Source organism: Sus scrofa, chromosome 13 (assembly GCF_000003025.6).
Source record: "Sus scrofa isolate TJ Tabasco breed Duroc chromosome 13, Sscrofa11.1, whole genome shotgun sequence".
In the NCBI taxonomy this organism is placed as follows: Eukaryota; Metazoa; Chordata; class Mammalia; order Artiodactyla; family Suidae; genus Sus; species Sus scrofa.
Window position 1 is genome coordinate 166604284 of NC_010455.5, and position 18051 is coordinate 166622334.

The window sequence follows — 18051 nt, forward strand, 5'->3', positions numbered from 1 at the left end:
AAATGAAGTGAGACCTAGAAAGGAGACAGTAAAATATTAGACTGCCTACAGGCATCCAAGAACACACACATCTATAGACACTCACATTTGGATTTCTACAGTAGCCGCAGCACAGCAATGTAGACTCTTGTCGACTCTTCAACCCATGAATAGCAATACTTTTTTATTTATGGGTTTGTGGGTACGAAGAATCAAACCCCAGGACATTTATTCAGAATATTTACAAAGTGTGCCTAATAGCAAAATGCGGAATTTTTCCCTCTGAATTCAAAATGGTTTGTATTTTTAAACTCAACACTATAGTCAGACTCAACAAGAATTTAGAGAAAATTAGTATAAACAAATTGAAATAAAACAGGACGTGCGGATTAGGGATTAGAGTGACCCCAACTGAGTCTTTCTGTTTATTACTTGGATCAAAGTTTAAGGAAGACAAAGAATGACCTAATTTTAATGCCAGTGACCTCGGAATAACCAGCCCTGCAAAGTATCATTTTTCCACTTCCAGGATTTCTCTAGGGGATTCAAATAAAAATTGGTTTCTTTCCTCCTCCGAGAGGACATCTGGAGAGTTTATCAATGGATAGGAATTTGTCTCTCACTGTGAAGAGCCTGTGATGTCTCTTCATGCGCACCAGGGGAATGTGGGCTTTTTGAGCAGCTGCAGGCATTGGGGTTTTTTTAGACCCAGCCCCAGACATTGGGTCTGAAGGGGAAATTTATAGGCGGGGTGATGTGCACCGTGAGCTCACACTTTTACCAGACAAATTAGATAGGTTTCAATCCATGCAGCTGTAAACGATGTCCTGCAGAGTTCCACCTGATCTTTTACAGCTTTTCATAAATCAGTACCTACTGGCCGCAGACTGCAGTCATTAAAAAGAAATCATGGAAATTACATGTTTGCTCAGGGGAAGCAAAAAATAACTTTCCTCCCTTTCTTTCTCCTTCTTTGTATTTAGGTTTATGAGTTATTCTTTTGTGGATTTTCCTACTGTGGCATTAAAGAGGTACACATATATTTTCTTCCCATTTGACTCCTATTTTATCTGTAAATGGTCATACCAATTAGCACTGGATACTGGGTAAGAATAACTGCTAGTTCCAAGAATATCTTCTCATAATGATCTTATTTCAATATTGCACTAGAATTTTAAATCTCTAAAATTGAATGTAAAGTTATCCTTTTATTATATAAAAAGACTCCTTTGGGTTTACAAAAGGCTTTATTTTTTATGTATTAAAAATAATGATTAATATACATTTATTCGATGAATAAGTAGATGTCTACTGAGTCTAGAAATAAATATTGGAGCTCTATTTTATACCATTATAATTACGTGCTTTTTGTCTGTTGTGAATAGTTTCAGGAATATTAACTCAAGAGTAATTTCTCAAAGGCAAAATACTAATTATATCTACCATTTTTATTGCCTGAAAATAGTAATATATTTTTTCAATCCCTTTTATAATTTTTTGTTAATATTTTATTTCAAGTAGTGTCTTACTATATTTCAAGGGGAATATCTTGTACTCTCCAGTTTGTTAAATGTGCATTTGTGGTAATCTTGATCTTTTTTAAGCTCTAACATTAGAAGTTCCAGATAGGACTAAAGGAATTTAACTTGTCATTGGTAACTAAAAATAATTTTTAGTATACACAGTTCCCAACAGGAAACTAGTATATAAAGGACACATTAAGGGGGAGTAAAGTCGTCGTGTTTATTTTAATTGTCTCTAGGCCTTAAAGACAAAAACTTAGCAGTTATAGCTATTACATCTGGTTTAATTTCTCCCAGTGGTAAAATTACCTGCTTTGATTTTTAAGATTAAAAAAAGAGTTCACCTGGGTATTTGGAATATTTGCTTCCCTCTAAAAGGATCTGTATTACATTTGTTCAGTGAGGAAAGTCACCCCATCAGTTTCAGAATTCGAGGTCAAAGTCATTTTGAGAAACAGACTGTTTTTTGGTCATTAGACTTCTCTTAAAGGAAATAATATTTGTCAAAACAGCAGTTATTCTCAAAAATAATTATTTTTTGTTCTCTTAGGGATCAGAAGCATTTTATTAGTGCTAATTTAGTGCCATTAAAAAGGAAAAATTAGAAGTACTGCTTATTTTTGTTCCTATTTATTCTTCAACTTAAAAAAGATAAATCTCTTAAAGTTAGTAATGCAATATATTTAAAATCATTTCAGTTAAATTAACTAAGTATAATTGGATCTTTAGAATCTCATTCTAAATATTTTAAATATATTGTTAAGTCCTTATACCATAAATTTGGTTACCTTCTCTTTAGAACCTCATTCTAAATATATTAATTTATATTACATGTATTATTTAATTATTCATGCCAAAAATTTATATTCTATAAATTTATAATAGTGTTGAATAATCCAATGACCTGGATAGTGAAAATTTTGTGAATTTAGACAACAAGTCATTTCTCTCTCTCTCTTTTTTTTTTTTTTTTTTTTTTTTGCCTTTTTACACTTTCTAGGGCTGCTCCCGTGGCATATGGAGATTCCCAGGCTAGAGGTCGAATCAGAGCTGTAGCTGCTGGCCTACGCCAGAACCACAGCAACGTGGGATCCAAGCTGCGTCTGCAACTTACACCACAGCTCAAGGCAACGCTGGATCCTTAACCCACTGAGCTACGCCAGGGATCCCAGGGATCGAACCTGCAAACACATGGCTCCTAGTCAGATTTGTTAACCACTGAGCCACGACGGGAACTCCTCATTTCTCTATTTTATTTTATATACACAAATAGCCAAAAAATAAAAAGGCATCTTGCTGCCTAAATAGAAATGAATAAATTCATGTCATTTTTCTCTATTTTTAGTCTTTTTAAATTTTAAATTTAGCTACATTTATAAAAGTAATTGATAAAAGTGATCAATTTATATAAATCTAGGAGCTATATTTTATATATAATGTAAAACTGCCTATTATATATGATATATAAAATAATTATATATATTATATTTATATATATAAATATACATAAAATACAAAACTAATCTTAAATATAGTTGCTTTTAAAAATGAACTATGCTTATTTTTTAATCTGTATAACAAAACTGTTGTGAAGAGAAAATTTATCAAAGATTTTTCTCTATTTTTAAGTGGCATCATTTTCTTTCCTTCTTTTTTTTTTTTTTTTTGGGCCACATTCAGAAGTTCCCCAGCCACAGAAGCAATCCGAGCCCCAGCAATGACAGTGTTGGTTCCTTAACCTGTTGAGCCACCAGGGAACTCCTATAGTAGCACCTTCTCTTAAGATTTTAAGAAAGATTTCTTCAAATCTTGGAAAAGGAAAGGGGTGTATTTTTACCCTTTTATAACTGTGTATTTTGACTATATTTCTCATTTTTTCTAAACTTCTCAAAAGCCTTATGTTTATATTGCCTTTTCCTTTTCATCATTCAATTATAACTAAATGTCTTAAAATTTCATATCTCATCTGTCTCTCTAAAAGCATCAAAATAGTTTTCTAAAAAACCCTATGTCCTTCTAATTTCTTAATTGAATGACTTTTTTTCCTCAGTTGTCTTTTTTTGGCCTCACTCTTTTGAAGTTTTGGATAATACAATTTATTGTATCTGCTTATGGAAAATTCCTTGAGCTGTGGTTTCTGTAATGGTCTAAGCATCATTCCAAACTTTGGCTGTTCCTGTTTGTACCTACCATTTCATATTCTTCTGCTCAGTAATTGGCACTGTTCTCCAAAACTCTAAACAGAGACCATTTTCTTTCTCTCTGGGTGGAAGTCTATGCAGTGGGTCAATGTTCTGAGATAATAACTAAGGTTTCATGTATTTTTCTCTCTAAGATTGCCATCCACTGACTTCGTTGTTTCTTCAGTCCTCTTATAAGGAGCCTGGAATCTCCACAAGCTACAACCACACCCTGTTACACACTGTAGAAGCAATCGCTCATTTCAATCAGTTTCTTGGCTCTTGTAGATTTTTGAGGTCATGACTTGTGTACTAGGTGATCGAGGCGTTTAGAGGCTTCCAAAATACCCCTAGCCTCAGGGAAACACAGAAGCTCAAAAGTTCAGTCTAGGATTTCCCCTTGTGGCTCAGGTGGTACAAACTTGACTAGTATCCATGAGGATGCAGGTTCAATCCCTGACTTCGCTCAGGGGGTTAAGGATCTGATGTTGCCACAAGCTGTGGTGTAGGTTGCAGACATGGCTCAGATCTGACAATGCTGTGGCCGTGGAGTAGGCTGGTAGCTGCAGCTCCCATTCAACCCCTAGCCTGGGAATTTCTGTATGCCACAGGTGTGGCTCTAAAAAGAAAAAAAAAAATTTAGTCTGGGTGATTGGGAGAGGGGTGTCTCCAATATTCACAGATTAATGTCTCCTGATAATCCATGGGAAAGGAGAGCTTTAACTAGAAATTAAATTATTATTATTATTTAGTCTTTTTTTTTTAGGGTCTCACCCACAGCATATGGAGGTTCCCAGGCTAGGGGTCCAATATGAGCTGTAGCCGCTGGCCTATGCCAGGGCCACAGCAATGCCAGATCCAAGCCGCATCTGCGACCTACATCACAGCTCATGGCAACGCCGGATCCTTAAGTCATTGAGTGAGGCCAGGGATCGAACCTGCATCCTCATGGATGCCAGTCAGGTTTGTAAATCATTGAGCCACGATGGGAACTCCTAGAAATTAAATTATTATTAGAAGAATACAGATGGAAATATTTGTGGTGAAAATCAGCATGACTAGAGATTTGTAACTGCTAACTGTGTTTCTGTGGGGGTTTTTCTAATGATCTTTACAGAGAGAAGGCTCTAAACTGGATGCCCAGCTTTAATCTCTCCCCCAATTTGAGATGCAAATTTCAAGCTCCCTATGGAACTCAGTCTTCTTGTGTCCAAAATGCTCATCTGCCTTGCAGAGCTATTCTTCCTTCAGCCCATCTTAATGCTGTCATTAAGAGCACTGTTCTCAGAGTCCTCTTTGTTCACTTGGAAGTACTTTCTGGTCTTTTCTCCAGCACTCTGCACATGTCACTAGCCACCATGTCCTATAATACTCATTTCACTACAACTTTTTGAATTTACGCCTTCTCTTTTTCTCTGCTCTACCCTAGGATAAGTCTCCTTCTGAGACTACTGAAATCACCTCCTTACTCCTTATCATTAACCGCTTCCCCTCCAGCTCTCTAGGTATAGCTGCCACACAACTATTACATGGGCACAGCAAGATATACCATTTAGGTGTCTTCAATGGCACATCTTTTTCTCATTGACAAAGCCCAGATTTCTAGAAATGACATTAAATCTTCTATTATCCAGTGAAATCACCTATCAGGCTCTTTCATCATAATTTCCTTTCTTATCCTATATTACAGCAGAATTGTATTATCCAATGTAAATGGAAGTGTCCTATGTTATTGTGTATCTTGCTTTTTTGGTACAGGATTCCACTAGCCTGGTATGATTTTATCCTGTTATCTGCTGGTAGAAATTTCATCCACCATCCAAGAGTCTCTTCTTTACAATTGGCAGGGGATCTCAAAGTTAGAAGTAAATGTACCCTTCCTTCATGATTCCTAAATAACTTGTCTTCTTGCTCAAATAATGATATATTCTAAGGTATATTACAGTTGACTCTTGAACAACATGAGGGTTAATTTATAGTCAGCCCTCCCTATCTGCAATTTCTCTTATCTGAGGTTCCCTGGTATCCTCAGATTCAACCAACCACAGACCGTGTAGTAGTGCAGTAGTATTTACTATTGAAAAGTATCTGTGTATAAGTGTACCCATACAGTTCAAGCCTGTGTTATTGAAGGGTAAATTGTATAGTCTTTCTGAACTTTTCTTTTCCTCCTGTTTTTAAATGCAAGCTGTTATATTTGTGATGAATAACGAGGACATAGTGGTCTGTGAGAGAATAATAGTGTTGACCTTTAAATCTTATTGCCAGAGAATGCCTCAATTAAGACTAGGTGTAGAAACTGCTTCCTAAGGGAAGATGGAAGCAAAAGAGAATCGCAGACAAGGAGAACAGCATGTGCTACTGTCTTCCCCATCTGAAATGCTTTGGCTTTCTAAAGGAACGGTGAAATCGGTCACTGAGGCTGGAGAACTGCTGAAAGGTTGAAATGCCCCTCCCTTGACAAAGCCATTGTATAAATCAAATAGTGCCACTGCTCTGCTTTACATGCCTTAATGGGTTCCTCATGTGTCTAAAAAAATTCCAAAGTCCTCATCATGACCTGGGTAGCTCGAGTGCTCTGGCTTCTGTTTGCCTTCTCAGACTTGGTGACAGAATCTTCCTCTCCTTACTGCCACTTCCTAGAACTCTCTAGACTCATTTGCAGTTTTTTTTTTCCTCTTCCAAGAATACTTTTTTTTTTTTTTTTTAATTTTTTAATGGACGGGGTCCTTTAAAAATCTGGCTCTTTTCTTTCTTTAGTTCTCAGGTCAAATATCACTTCCACAGAGGGCTTTTTCCCAACTACCTTTTAATGCTCTATCACAACCTTTTATTTATTTCCTTCCTGTAATCTGTTTGTCTATTATCTAGTGTGCATCTTCTATAATGTAAGCTCCAGGAGGGCAGGGATTATATTTGTCTTCTTCATTGTTCTCCAGCATCTACTCATGCCTAGCCCATAGTGGATTAGCATATAATATATAGTTGTTAAAAAATGAAGAAATGAATATTTGAATAAAAAAATGACATTGAAGAAGAAGGACTATTTAAACCTTCAAAAAGAATGTAGAGTTCTTCCTAGGTATAATGGGAATTTGGAATTAATTATAAAAAGGTAACTGAAATTATATATATGAAATTTATCAATATATTTTATCAATATATAATTTAGCTATCTATGTATATAGATAGATAAAAGAATTCTGAAGGCTTTGTGAAAAGATGCTTAGAGTCGGGCAAGAAGGGAAGCAGAGGACATGTTAGGAGGCAACTACAGTGGTTTAGGGCAGAAAGGGGAAAAGTCATAGGAAAGAGTGTTTACAGTGAAAAGGGAAAGATGGATGATGTTGACCCAGTGATTGTCTGGATAAAAGTGTGCAGGGCAAGAATGAGGTGCCAAGACTAGATCTAATCCTGATTGGTCAACTGAATAGGTACTGGTATAGTCAACAAAATTCAGAAGACAATAGAAGGATGAGGCTATCGGGAGAAAATAAAAAGATAAAATTTCAGAATATTAAGTTTGAAATGTCTGTGAGACTCTTAATTGAGAAGTTTGGCTGTGAAAGGTAGTAGAAAAATAGGGGAGTATTTGGCAGAGACGTAGTGTCAACAGAGGTGATGGTGACAAATAGCATCTTCTAAATTCCCTTGATGATAAAAATCACCTGAAAGTTTGTTTTGTTTTGTTTTGTTTATTATCAAATGTCCAAATTCCATTCCCCTTCCTACAGATTCTCAATCAATAGCTTGGGTTAGACCTGGATATTTGGATATTTAATAAGTTCCCCTGGAGATTCTTATACTAGGGAAACTTGAGAAACAATGTAATAGAACATATTCTCATGGCCATAATCTTGAAGAAATAATGAGTCTGCATATTCAGGAGAGAGAGAAAGAGCCTGCATATGCAGAGAAGAGAAAGAGAGAGGGATAGAGGAAGGGAGAGAGAGAGAGAAAGGATTTGCCTTTGACATTGGAAGGAGATTTCCTCTCTTCTAATTAGAGGAAAGAAGGACTTTCTTATAATTAGAGGAAAGAAGAACAAGGTGGGTGGGTGCAGGCGCCAGTATGTTTTTCTTTTGCTGCTGGAATTTCCCATCTGATAGCTTGTATTTTCTCAATAACGTGTATGGCAAGGGCATCACTGGAAAATTAAAGGGGAAATGGAATGAGTTTAATCAGTTATGAAAAAGAATAAAATAACTATTCTTTCGAAAGTGGGAAAGCAAATTTTCTAAAGGAAAATAAGATCTCTTGATAGTGTTGCTAGCAATTTGAGATTGTTCTTAAAAATTTATAATGGCACAATCTGCCCCAGTCGTATATTTTAATGGCAATAAGTAAACATATAAACACAACTTCTAAAGTTTTTATATTTAGTGAATTAAAATGGAAGGCACTTCCTAGAAAAATACTTTCTCTAAAATTACATGTTTTCTGATGAAATATATGTAATATATTAAGGCATTAAATAATATATATTAGGAGAAAAAATATTCAATGTACTTCAATAAGAATGGAATAGTGAATTGAAGAAAATATGAACATGAGGATATCTCTTCACATACTATGATCTAATATTGAGAATATTTTCCCACATAGAATTGAATTTAAATATCTCTATCATATTACATGAGTTAGTCTTTATATTGATTTTGATCCTATGGAAATGGTTTGAATGCTTTTTGTATGATATGGAAGGAATTGAAAAGATGTTCTTTTTTGCTATGATTGCTGTTGAGTAAAGATCAAAAGAAATGGCTTCAGGGTGCAAAATGAGGACCGTATGGCCCAGGGAAGGGCAGGTTTGTTATCCTGCTGGTTGTTAAACTGTCAAATGGATTACCAAAAGAGTCTGCACAGTCTCTCTCTGAAATTTAGAAAAGAGATTCATCCTTACAGGATAAGTTATAAGTAGTTTTACCTACTCAATATATATTATTAAGTTCATTCTTCGTGACCCCCTATAATTTTTTAGGAGGATTTTAAAGGGTTTTTTAGGGGGATTCTTATATACCGATATTAAGATTCATTTAAATTTTCTTTATTCATCATATTTAATATAACATAAAAACTAGATCATGTATGCTCACTACAATTGCTTCTATTAATGTAAAAAATTATGTACTCTATTATAAAGTGCATTAGCAAATGGCCTACCCATTTGAAAGTCACGCCTCTTGGTAACTGTCAGTAAAAAACAGCAGATGTGCATGAAAGAAACAAGAAAAGAAAACTCTTTCCAGTAAGAGAGTATATTAACTCTTTTACATGAGTCACAGTAAATCATCATTATGTAGTATGTATACACATCACTTAAAACTGGATTTTTGTGCATCTTTATAGTTTCTTTACTAAAACGTGATTTTCCTTCAAGAACATACATCATCAAAATGTAAAAGAACTGTTTTCTTTTGTTTGGTTTTTTGGCTGTAACTGACATATGGAAGTTCCTGGGCCAAGGACTGAACCCATGACACAGTAGTGACCCAAGCCACAGCAGTGACAATGGCAGATCCTTAATCCACTGAGCCACCAGGGAACGCTTTTTTTTTTTTTTTAAGAACTGTTTTTCAGTCATGTGTACAATGAGAATATAATTGACATTTCTCAAAACCATTAAGAAAATTCAGTGATTTTTACCTGGGAGGACTAGACATACAGTCTAAAGGACATCACACACAGGGGTGTCTTATAGCTATGATGTATTGACATTTGTGCTGCTGTCCAGCTACACTGATATTATTTTACTTTAGTTTTATCCTTCTCACTGTCTACTGAAGTAACTGGCACATGATATGAGTAAAACAAACATTTGTTTAACTAAGAAGGCGGAACTTGCATTCTGCTAGCCAGTGCAAAAAGTTTGGAGGCATCGTTATTATTTTTGAAGGTTTACTTTAAATGAAGCATAAACCAGGACTTTGCTAGAATTCTGCACCACTCCAGGAATTTCCTTTTTTATTTTTTGTGTAAATAGCAAAGAGTGAAAAGGAGCTATGTGTCCAGGGTTTCTATTTTCCGGACTCAAGCCTGAATCTATATACACTTCTGGTCAATATGGAAATTTAAAAAAAATCTCAGGGAGCTCCCATCATGGCGCAGCAGAAACAAATCCGACTAGGAGCCATGAAGTTGCGGGTTCGATCCCTGGCCTCGCTCATTCAGTGGGTTAAGGATCCAGTTTTCCTGTGGGCTGTAGTGTAGGTCACAAACGCGGCTCTGATCTGACATTTCTGTGGCTCTGGCGTAGGCCAGCAGCAACAGCTCCAATTCGACCCCTAGCCTGGGAACCTCCATATGCTGCGGGTGTGGTCCTAAAAATACAAACAGACCAAAAAAAAAAAAAAAAAAGACTCAGAATTTTATCATTATCAATAAATACCATGAGATTTCCTCCTGAAAGTTTGAAAAGGAAAAGAAAAAGCATGTCTCCTTAATCTTAAGGAATATAGCTATCAGAGCAGGCAGTTGTGAGCAGTGGAAGAAAAAAATCAACACCTTGGAGATAGAAAATAGATTCATCTCAGAGTGACTGCTGGATGCAAAATCAAATGTGTCACCTTGCTGCCGCACTTGTGATGATCTTCAGACTGCCTGGGTTCCGGATAAGCTTGTCCAGAATGCTGACAATCTGCTCAAACTTGGGTCTGTTGTTTCTGTCTTTCTGCCAACAGTCCAGCATCAGCTGATACAACGCAGCTGGGCAGTCCATGGGGGGCGGCAGTCGATAGCCTTCATCCACAGCTTTAATTACCTGTGCGAGAAGCAACGTTTCCAGGGACTTAAGAGCTGGAATTTCCTTTACTTCTTGATGGACAGGGTATACTTATATGAATATTTCAAAGTTAAGTGAAAAAGTTTTCATTTTAAATTTCTTAAAAGGTTAATGGCTTATTAAATGTTATCCATGCACAAAAAAAAATGTTAGACATTTTTGCCAGAGACAGAGAAAGTGGCTTTAAAAAAAACTTGTAAAGAACTTTCCAGATTAAAATCAAAAGAAATGTTCTATGATATAAGAAATTCAGTAAATTATAAAGACATGATTATTTGCTAATCACAGGTTGCTATGGAAACTATATCTGAATGAATGCAGAAAAAGTAACATAGATTTTAGTTATATTACAGATCAAAGGCTACCTTACAAGTCGTAGTAAGCTCCTTTAGTAAAAGTACATGTACTGCACAATTAAGCAACTATTAGTTCATCTGTATTTTTAAATCATGCAAAGTCATGATTTTCAAACTTTTCTGTGTATCAGAAAACCACCTAGAGGACATTTTAATGTATAGGTGACTAAGCTCTGATTCCATATAGTACTCCACAACTCTAGGGTAAGGCCTGAGAATTTGCATTTCTGTGAGTTCCCAGGCCATGCTATAGCTGCTGGTCCAGCGACCACATTTTGAGATCCTCTGATACAGAGTTTGGGAAATGTAGATGTGGAAAAGTGAGTCTGATTTTCCAAGCGCCATTATAAAACAGCCTGTCTGAAAAGTTCAGAAAGGTTTTTATATCCAAATACATTAAAAGCAGTTTTATATGTGGTGAGTAGGAAATGACTAAAAGCATCTCGGCTTTCCTTCTTATGTGTCTTTGAGATCATGCTCACAGTTTCTGGCTAAGCATAAAGAAAAAAATCCCTGAGTGCTGAGTGCATGTGCCAATAGCATCCTTTCATTAAGCATTAGCAAAACAGGGCTTATAAAAGCAAAAGTTCTTTTGAAAAATCATATCACAGTTATAACAGAAAGTTAAAGATTATTTTCTCTATCCAGAGACTTCAATTTGTCTAACTAAATTCATGTGCAAGTTTAATACATTATGGGAAACAACATGCTATAGATCGATTGTTTCGTCTGCCTTTGAGAAATACTATATTTAAGTAAACAAAACGTTGGCATGGATGAATTAATTAAATCTGTAAAGGATGGCAGACATGTGTGTCTTACTAATGTAACACTGAAACCATTTTATAGCAGAAATACTCCAAACATTCCCTGATATCTACTGATTATCTTGTTAGGCATTTATTTCATTACATTTTATTACAAACATCTTCATCTCATTGGTAAACCCTTGCTTGAGAGAAAATTGTAAAGCCTTCAGAGCAACTCAATTAATATCTCTGCAAGATTTGGAAACAATTTCATTTCTTCTAAGGATTCTGTTTCAATGTCACAAACTAGGAGCCACCTGGTTTCATTATGCTCCACTTCCCTGCACAGCTTGATCTCTTAATCTGAACCCATAACTCATAGACTACAAATACTTACATCCTGATTGGACATCTCCCAGTATGGTCTCTCTCCATAGGACATCACCTCCCAGAGAACAATCCCATAACTCCATACGTCGCTGGCTGACGTGAATTTGCGGTAGGCTATAGCTTCTGGTGAGGTCCACCGGATAGGGATCTTTCCTCCCTTCCAATATAAAATCATATATACATACATGATCAATGGCTAAAACATAAAATATACATTGTCATCTGAAATCTGGCTGAATTTCTTATGGTATTTCTTTTCCGAAATGGAATGTGGGCCTTTTCTGATATATCTTGATAGCCCTCTATTTTAATACCAAGGAGTGAATGGCATGCTATTTACAGCAATATTTACTTCCAGTCAATTTGGGAGGATTTTGAAATGATGAGAGAGAGAAAAAAATATTTGAAAATTGCTGAAATGCTGACATTTTATATCAATTATGACCTTTATTAATCATCTGCAACAAAACAACTTGAAGTAGACAAGCTATGTTATATATTAGAATTAAACAAGGTACCTCAAGTCAACTTTTATTGATTTAACATAGATTTGTGCTTAACTAAATAATCTTAGTTCGGAATCTGAATAAGTTTATACTTGTAAAGAATTTATACCACTCCTTGACACATAAGTTCTTATAGGTATCTGTTAACTAAATAAATTCAAAATTAAATTTTACTTCTAATAAAACTCTCTTCAATACATTAATCAATCATCTTAATTAATTTACTCACTACCTCACTCATCATTAATCACTGAAGTACCTTCCATGAACTATGTAGGCACCGTATGAAAGATATAATAACTACATTTCCAGAACTTACAATCTAGTGGAGAATATTACTTATGTGAGTAATATATAAAGGTGTAACTCTCATGGAATTTGCTCTCAGTTTAATAAATACATTTAATAAATATGTGCTGAGTAGCAACCATATGGGAAAGTATTATGCTAGTCACTCTAGGTGAGACAAATATAAATAACATACTGGTTCTTCTGTTTGGGAAATATCAGGCAAACAGGAATTATAATCAGTTGTTGTGAATAACTAAATGCAGAAAGAAGTATCTATTGCTTTGGTTCTCAAACTTTATATTGCATATGAATCAGCTGCGGTTCACTCTCATTAAGATGGAAATTCTGATTCAGTAGTTTCCCAGTGCAGTCAGGGTCTACATTTCTAAAAAGCTCCAGATAATTCTGGTTAGAGACTTTTCATCCAGTCAGAAGGCAATAAGCAGAGGCTGCTGTGACACAGAGCATGGAGCCGAAACTCTCACTAGCGACACTGAGGAGGTCACATATGAATTGAGCCTTGTTAAGAGGTATCAATTTTTGATAAAACAAGAAAAAGGGATGGATGTTCCAAAGACTTCACATCATCAAAATCTTATGCCATATTCTTCAAAGTGTGTTCCATTGTCGTGCTGTCTCATAGCACTTCACTATTTCTTAAGCAATGCTCAAGAGTAATGATATATTATTGCTTTAGAGAAATAGGTTGGCAACTCAGGAGGTAAGTTATTAAAGCTCATTATGCTTAAATTTCCTCATCAATGATTTGGGAAAGTAATAGTGCTGGTTCATAGCATTGCTGTGAGGCTAAATGACAAATTTCAGTAAAACTTTAGCACTGTTCCAGACACATAGGAAAGCCTCAGGAAACATTAGCTAAATACTCCCATACTCTGAGGGAAATGGCATAAATCAAGGCACAAGGAGGAAAATGTTTTTTCTGGAAGAGCAGTTTCTGGTGTGTTAATACAGCAGAGAGTGTGGAGGCATATAATAGGAGAAGATGGGAAAAGTTTGAATTTGGATTTAATCACAGGTACATTGAGCAAGTAGTGGTATATGTAGTGGTATATGTGATGGAAACTATTTCAGTAAACTTGACACTTGGAGGTTTTCATACAAGTGAGCTGTTCAAAAAGAGTACAGCCAGAATATCTTTGAAGGAGGTCAGGCTTACACCAGGTTTTGAAGAAGGTATGAAACTAGAAAAGTGAGCACAAAAAGGACCGAGCACAGCCTTCTTTAGATACCAGCTAAAGATTCATCCATAATTTATATTGGTGAAGTAAAATCAAGTTGGAGAGATGGGAGCCAGATGAACAGAGCTTTGGGAGTTAGTGAGAAATACTACAGAGCCCAACATGCACTGGAGCAAATATGGTCCAGAACCAGAAACAAATAAAATAGAAAACATTTACAGTCATGGAGATGAGCGAGCATATAGAAATTGGCCCTGTCTCTTCTCTCTCACTTATACTCATTCACTCTTTTCTTTAGTTTGTATTTTTTAAAATTTTATTTTTATTTTTGTTTTTTGCTTTTTAGGCCTATACCTGTGACACATGGAAATTCCCAGGCTAGCAGTCCGATTGGAGCTGTAGCTGCTGGCCTACACCACAGCCACAGCAACACAGAATCCGAGGCATGTCTGTGACCTACAATGCAGCTCATGGCAATGCCAGATCCTTTAACCCACTGAGTGAGGCCAGGGGTTGAACCTGCATCCTTGTGGATACTAGTCAGGTTCATAACCCACTGAGCCACAATGGGAACTCCTAGTTTGCATTTTTTTTCAACAAAAATTTAAAAGATCTTTTTTTCGTATTTAAATTTGGAGGGTCTTTTTCCCATGCCTTTATCTGCCAATGCATTTAAACTTAAAAGTAATAATAATATTTTAAAAATGAAATTATACACACCTGCCTGGACCACTTTTGGGTTTTAAGGAATCATAATTTCAAATACTATCCCTTAATATTGACAAAAACAGAATTATGCATATGGTATTTAACAAATCTAATTCAGGATGTCAAATGGAATCATTGGGCATACAATCTCTCCCTTTTAAAGAACTCTGAGAATTAACAGAAGTCAAACAAATTACATTCATGGGGCAAAGAAAAGATAGTACTTTAAAATCTCAGCCGAATGCCTTATCTCTGCTACAGACACTTCGCCATTTCATTTCCTTTGCCCAGAAACAAATATAAAAAGAAAGTCCTCTGTATGCCAAAAACCTTGTATCTATTTAGAAAATATAAACCACATATATGTCACTTTACCAAGATCCATAGTTGAAAGAAAAATAGATATTAGAAAAAAAACAATACTTAGAGATTATAACCATGAAAAATAAGTCCTTCTTTTTACCAGGATTGAGTATATTTTAATGACATTTCTTAAAATAGTGAAATACTGAAAAGTGATTTTTTAAATTAAATTAATTAATTAATTAATTAAGTTTTTAGGAAGGACAAAGCCACACCTATGTTTAAGCTTGCGAGAAGAATCATTTCACTGGTGGTTCTGGATACAGACATAAATGCTGTTGGAGAGAACTTTGATATGAGAGCCACGCTCCTCTCTTTCATCTCTTTAGCGAGAGCTTCACTCTTTCCGTACTTGACTGAGACTTGTGCAGTGTGTTTTCTAAAGCAGCCCATGGTTACAGATTCAAGCAAATTATTTCTAGAACAATATTCCAATCAAATGCTGTCTATTTGCTCTCGCTGTGCAGATTTTGTTAAAACATTGTTTAAAACCCACACAAAAAGGAAATGTGTTTGGAAAAATGTATAGTAAATTATTTTAATCAAAACACTTATATGTTGAATTCTGCTCTTTTGCTGAAATGTTTTGTAATTGCCTCAGCCTGATGAACACGTACACATATGCAATTATTAGAATAACAACTTCAAATTTTTCAGTAAAATAATTTGTGAAACCCACTAGCTGATGAATATTCTTACATTCTTAAACTGTGATTGCACCAATTCTTAACAAAATACTATGGCTTTGGCACAGTAGTCACCTGTGAAATAACAAAAGCCTTTCACTACAATATTTGCTAGCTTGGAAAATGCAGGTGGCCTTTTCACTAGTTTGTCAATCAGGTTTTTAATCTAAGCTTTCCTCTGATTCCTAACTGCAACAAAGTTGCTATCTAACTGATAGGAAAGCAAAAGGGAGAAATTTTGATTCTTTTCCATTTTATTCCAAACATGTTATTATGAACACATGACAAGTAAATAAATGACATTCAACTCAACAACTAAACCTGTTTGCAAAATTAAATGTTACCTTATATAGAACTTTCTATTGATCAAAATTTTAGTGCACTAGTCCTTTTCCTAGTGTTTGGGCTGTGTTCCAGGTCACTGTTTAGTGAGTTCATTTACTTAAAAATAGATAACATTTATTTTAGTTATAAGAAGAAAACTTTTTTTTCTTTTTATGGCCATATGTGGAGCATATGGAATTTCCTGCATTAGGGGTCAAATCAGAGCTTCACTTGAGGCCTGCACCACAGCCATGGCAATGCCGGATCCAAGCCATGACTGCTACCTAAGCCTGAAGCTTGCGGCAACATCAGATCCTTAACCCACTGATCAAGGCCAGGGATAGAACTGCATCCTCACAGAGACAACATTAGGTCCTGAACCCACTGAGCCACAGTAGGAACTCCCATAAGAAGAAAACTCATAATTCATATTTTCCTATATGATATCCATACAACTCATTCTAAATGAACAACTGGAATTTGAACTCTTTATTTAGAAGAAAGTATGAATGAACAAGTATTGCTTGTTTTTACTCAATACTGCTGTTGGAATCCCTAGGTAATTAGCTTTTAACCCTAAAATTTTAACCCTGGATCATTTAGCTCTCTCATTAAGAATGGTCTAACATTATCTGCTTCCAGGCAGTATTTTAGATTGATTGGTTTTGCTCTGAGAATAAAGTGATAATCATACATTCAAGCCTCTCAAACTGCCCCTCGCCAGCCATCTTATAAATGACACAATCCATCATTGGATAAGGAAAAGAATAAAGATGACTGAGGATTATTCATTATTATTTAGGAATTTTCATCATTGGCAATAGATTTTTAATATATATAAAGCAGCTAATAAAGTGTCTAATCTTTAGCAGACTACTCAATAAATGTTTTGCCCTTTCTCCCATTCTAATTCCCTTCATAGAGTACATTTTATTAAATGAAGATAAGGGAAAGCTCATTCTCAGCTACAAAGTATTATTCAAATTTAGCATTTGTTTCTATTATTGTTAAAAATACATCAGAGTAAGGAGAATTTTATACATTTTTTAAAAATTTTTCATGAATTGGTAAACAACTAGTCATTCTGGCTTTAAATGAGAGAAAAATAAACCAACATATTCATAGTACACACAATTTTTCATACTCAAACTGCAAGAGTGATTCTGAGCTTATAACATTATAGAGTTTGAGGAAGGGTGAGTAACTCTTTAAAGTCAATATTGTGGTTTCAAATTCTTCATATTCAAAACTAGTAAATATATCCAAGTAGCTGCCCTTGTCCTATATACTGCCATAAATAAATGTTAGTGTGCCCAAATTATAATTTGAAATCATAAGCCTATGAAAAGCTGAATAGATTATAAAGCTGATGATAATTAGCATACGCCACTGGAGCCTGTGCTCTCTGCAGAGAGCAATGGCCTTTATTAGATATTGTCTTGCAAATGAGCAGAGTAGGCACTCAATACATGATCACTGACTTGTTCTGAATTCCCCTTTCCCTAAATACATGCTACTCTTTTTTCTGGGAGGCTTTTTCCCACCCCACCCCCTTTTTATACCTAGCAAACTTCTTCGTTGAACATCCTGGTCAAATGTGAACTCCTTGGTGGGAGATTGGAGATCTTCTAGGCCAAGTTGGTCATTCCATTTTCTCTGATCCTTCTGCTGCTTAATTATCCTGACTAGACAGGGAGGTCCAGAGGAATAACTGCCTTTCATCTGTTCTCTTCCCCCGCCCCCCACAGTTAAACCTGAGCCTGACTTTTTAGCTGTCCTGTTATAACACCTTGTTTCTTGGGGGACTGTATTTTTTCTTGAGAGAGAATAGAATTAATGATTTCATAGACTTAGAGTAGTAAATTTTACTGAAGCTCTATGATAATTCTTAGAATTTTAAAAAAGTTTATTTTTAGAAAACAATACCTTAAATTTAGTTTTTTAAATATATATAATAAATATTAAGTAAGAATGAGCCAATATGTAGCATAATAATAGTTTATTAAAAAAATCATA

General features: G+C 35.3%; 1 protein-coding gene across 2 annotated transcripts in view; it reads right to left on the bottom strand.

Annotated features, from left to right (window-relative positions):
* The window catches only part of EPHA3 (EPH receptor A3), a 350300-nt gene that overhangs the window by 11792 nt on the left and 320457 nt on the right, over positions 1 to 18051 (bottom strand). For both annotated transcript variants that reach the window (XM_021068363.1, NM_001195335.1), the window contains exons 14-15: positions 11966 to 12115; positions 10249 to 10442 (exon numbers count right to left, since the gene is read on the bottom strand). In XM_021068363.1, coding sequence (XP_020924022.1) covers positions 10249 to 10442; positions 11966 to 12115 — 344 coding nt within the window. The remainder of the gene's footprint in view (positions 1 to 10248; positions 10443 to 11965; positions 12116 to 18051) is intronic.